General features: G+C 37.3%; 1 protein-coding gene across 1 annotated transcript; it reads right to left on the bottom strand.

The window, feature by feature from the left end:
• Positions 1-306: 306 nt before the first annotated feature.
• LOC116172606 lies at positions 307-2,301 on the bottom strand. The gene is made up of 2 exons (XM_031489845.1): positions 1,587-2,301; positions 307-1,520 (listed from the first exon to the last, which is right to left on the bottom strand). Exons 1-2 carry the CDS (start codon positions 1,672-1,674, stop codon positions 361-363), a joined length of 1,248 nt encoding a protein of 415 aa, XP_031345705.1. The 5' UTR covers positions 1,675-2,301; the 3' UTR covers positions 307-360.
• Positions 2,302-4,252: the final 1,951 nt, after the last annotated feature.

Genomic DNA, 4,252 nt, shown 5'->3' with positions numbered 1-4,252 from the left:
GGAGTTCCAAATTTATCTGTTGTACTTTGAAAAGATCTTCATGTGCTTTAGCCAATTTTTCTTCTAAGTCTTCTACTCTTTTCTGCCAAATTTTGCTTTCTTCGGGTCGCTTCTCCACCCCCTCCAACTTTCCTAAGACCATTGGTTTGTATGTGCTTTCTTCTTCCGTTCTATCAATAACTTCTTCTATTTCTGAATCGTCATCTTCACTCGTAATTGCTTGATTATTTGGTAAATGATTTTCTTTGGGTGTTGTATTGGCTTTGCATTGGTTATAATATACTTTTATAAAATTAACTAATTGTTGCTGCTCCTGCTGTTGTTGCTGCTGGCCAAGTGGAGCTCCTTGTCCAGTAGCATCTAGTTTCCCTGGTCGTTTCTTCTTGGCTGATTATCTACAGCTCCTTCATGTTGCCTTCGGTCATCATAACTTCTGCTGTATGCTCCATAATTTCCTCGTCCCCTTCCATAATTCACTGGGTTGGCCTCTCTTCTATTGTCTTGTTGATAATTATTTCGGTTTTGGTAATTTCTTTGGTCTTGATCTCTTCTTTCATACTGTTGTCTATTTTCTCTTCTGTCTTGATTTTCTCGGTTTCGGTTTTGATAAGGTCTTTGATCTTGATCTCTTGTTTCTGGCCTGTTTGAATCTCTTCTCCAATCTCTATTAGTTTCTTGAATTTTTTCTAAAATTTCTGTCAAATTCTTGATCGTTTTTGCTTGGGCCGCATATAGTACCATCTGGATGTCTCTTGGGAAATGATCTACTAGTGCTTCTATTAGCTGATCTTCCTTTATTCTTGGTTCCAGGTGTGCAGTTTTCGATACCCAGTACCACACATGGTCCGTGTAACTTCCATTCCTTGCATTATATAGTCTGGGCGTATTTAGTTGATGCCGGATTTTATTTTGCTTCTCCGTTGACCAAAATTGTTCCAAAAATTCTCTCTTGAATTCTTTAAAATTTCTCCATTCGCTTTGATGTAGGTCGGTCCACGCTTTAGCACATCCCTCCAAATAATCTTCCATTATATTCATTTTCTGTTCTTTGAGATGCATATTCATCCAATAATTCTCTAGGGATTTCAAAAAATTAACCGGGTGCACACTTCGGAAGCTTCCATCAAACTTCTTTGGTTTCAATGTTGTTAATCCCTCAGTTTTGTAAATGATCGTACTCGCCTTCTGTGTATTAATCGGTTTCTCTTCTTTTATTTTTTCTTTTATCTCTTCAATTTCTTCTGTGTTTCTTTCCACTTTGTTGTCGAGGTCAGTTATCTTCTGATCAGTTATTTTTTCCTGTTTTGCTATCTGGTGTTCTACTTTCTTGAACTCGTAGTCCACCTGCTGTGTGAAACCAACGTGCTGCTGATGTAAGCCTTCAATTTTCTTTTCATGAATCGTAAATCTTCGTTCGCATTCTTGTTTTTGACCTCTTATTTCGTTTCGTAACTGTTCGATATTCTTTTCTTGAGTTTTGATAATCTGTTCTTGTCCTGCTTCCATTTTGTTTTCTAGATGTGCTTGTCCTGCTTCCATTTTGTTTTCTAGATGTGCTTGTCCTGCTTCCATTTTGTTTTCTAGATGTGCTTGTCCTGCTTTCATTTCTTCTTGTCCTGTTTTCATTTCTTGTTGCATTCCCTGTATTGCTTTCATTAAGATTGACAAATCCATATTTTGTATATGGGCTACTGGAGCTGCTTCTAAAATTTCTTGGCTTTCTTGACTAAAAACGATGTCCTCACTCGCTTGTGTGCATGGGCTACTGGAGCTGCTTCTAAAATTTCTTGGCTTTCTTGACTAAAAACGATGTCCTCACTCGCTTGTGTGCCCTCCATTTTGTTTTTCTGTATTGCTCGATCAGCTTTCTTAAACCCGGACCGTAATTCCATAAAATGATTGTAATATTTGATTTTCTTTTTTCTTGTTTCTTAAAAAGTTTCTTCGTTGCTCTGCTGGTATAATTTGCATGAAACTCTTCTTTACAGGCGTTGATGGTTCGAAGCCCACCGATTGGGTGCCATTTGCGGCGGTTTCCTTAACTTGCTCGCAATTTATCGTTATTTTGGTAAAGGTTTCCTAACAAACTGAACGTAGGTACGCCATTTTGCCGTGGATGTTTCCCTTTACAAAATAACAGTAATTTTTCAGGTTCGTGTCGGTGTGAAAAATCTTCTTTTTCTCTCTTCAAAATACTTAGGACTTACCTTCTGTACCTCTTTAACCCGCTAGCTCAGATAATAACATGGGTGCAAATAGGAAGATAATTCGTTCTATTCTAGCTCACGGTATAACATTCATTAATCATAGAAACGTAACCAAAATTTGGAAGAATGTTGTTTTGACGTTACTACTCTCATATGCTTCCGAGATTGGTATGTAAATGCAACAATTTGGGTTTCCTTTATACGCAAGCTTCTTGACCTCCTTGAGAAATTACAGAGAATTAACATTAATTATCTTTTATACCTTTATTTGAAAGTCAATGGATTTAAAACATATAAATATCTCCGCCCTTAAAAGAACGGTAAAGCTTAATAATCAAAAATAACGGACATTTCCTTTAACTGGTACCTTAATCAAATTTAACTGTTATACAATCCCCTAAAATACATAAAGCCCCAAAAGTCAAATATAAAATTGTTCAGATCGATCAAAAATACGCAAACTTCACGATTTAATCAAGTTTATCAAATATAAAACTGCAAATTCTACCTTAATTCATCTCGGTAATGGCGTTGCTTCTTATCTAATCGCCTTACATCCGCTGGGAACAGGCCGGTGACCTCGCATTCCAGGCGTTCGGTTCCGTCGTTACAGGAACTCAAACTGGTGGTGGTGGACTGCCAAATTTCCCAAATCTAATCTTCTCAAGGTGGAAATACCCAAAAATACTCGCTGGCGGAAAACAATACGCCGGCGGGAAAAACTAACGCTGCATAGGCTCCTCTTCCAGGCTGGGAAACAAACTACGTTGGCACGCAGACCCCAAATTCCATCCTTAGATAACGATGTGGGCGTAAAATATCTCGATAACTTTATTTACGCTATATCAATTTTAAAACGTTCGGCGACGTCACACTACCACTTTTGACATTTTGTTGCGTATTGAAATCGTAGTACGCTAACTGCGTATACCGCGTACTGCAAATTTCCAGACACTAATCACCACCTTTACTACTCGATGGTTGAACGCCGACTCCCTGCACTTTTTTACTCCGCATAAAAATTCCCCTCGCACCGTATAAATCGCATTCTTATAAAAATGAAACAAAAGCACTTTAAAAATAGAATCTGTCCTTTGCACTTTATATCTAAGTTACATTGTAATCAAAAAATTCTTTCTAGGACGTAAAGAATGTGTAAATTTGGTTTTAAAAAACTCCAACCCATTACATAGAGTAAATGAATAAATTACTGAAAATGTTGCTAAATGGGCATAGATCCCGAAATAGCAAAAAAAAAAAAATGTAATAATACTTTATTTGATATGACCAATGATAACGAAATTTGTAGGCATGTACCTACCTACATAAAAAACTTAGCAAGATGGAATTACGTTCACTAAAGAGTTGTACAAACTTGTGTAACAAAATATTTATCTTTCGACGTTAAATAAAGCACATCTTTTATTTTCCGAAATGACCCGCATAGCCTTTTCTGAGTGAATTACACCGCTTTTTATTTTCACGTATTTTCAGAGTTATACGTGATTATATCTACGCCTTCCTGTCCCTCTACCCAACCCCATGTTGGAATACTAAAACTACACCGATACCTCAATACGGCGTGCCTTAGGAAGATTCCGATGAATGTGAACAGAATTTCTTTTAGTTATTCTGATACTTTTGGGTCGAATGTAAATATCCCAAGGGGCCTAAATTCAGTAGGTACCAAACCGAGTCAGTTCCGTATACCCCAGAGATTTAATGTCTGAATTTTACGCTCCCTCATGCATCCCATTATTCGCTGCATGCTTTCAATACAAAAGCGTTTTTGATTTTTGTGTCGGAATGAACTTTGATATTATTCTTCGTATGTCACTAAATGTTGCGAGATTGACGTGTCAACTAGGTCAACACCTTTTAAAATACAGTACACGCAGAAATTTTTGTAAGGAGGGGTTGGTTGGCATCTCAGATTATGTTAATCTGGGGTGGCGTATTGCACTACACGAGAAACAACAAAAAGCGCCCAAGCTTGCCAAAGTAGTACCTATACATATAATATGATATGACTTCGTAAACGAGTG

Source organism: Photinus pyralis, unplaced genomic scaffold (assembly GCF_008802855.1).
Source record: "Photinus pyralis isolate 1611_PpyrPB1 unplaced genomic scaffold, Ppyr1.3 Ppyr1.4_LG5, whole genome shotgun sequence".
In the NCBI taxonomy this organism is placed as follows: domain Eukaryota; kingdom Metazoa; phylum Arthropoda; class Insecta; order Coleoptera; family Lampyridae; genus Photinus; species Photinus pyralis.
This window is presented reverse-complemented; position numbering and strand designations above follow the sequence as displayed.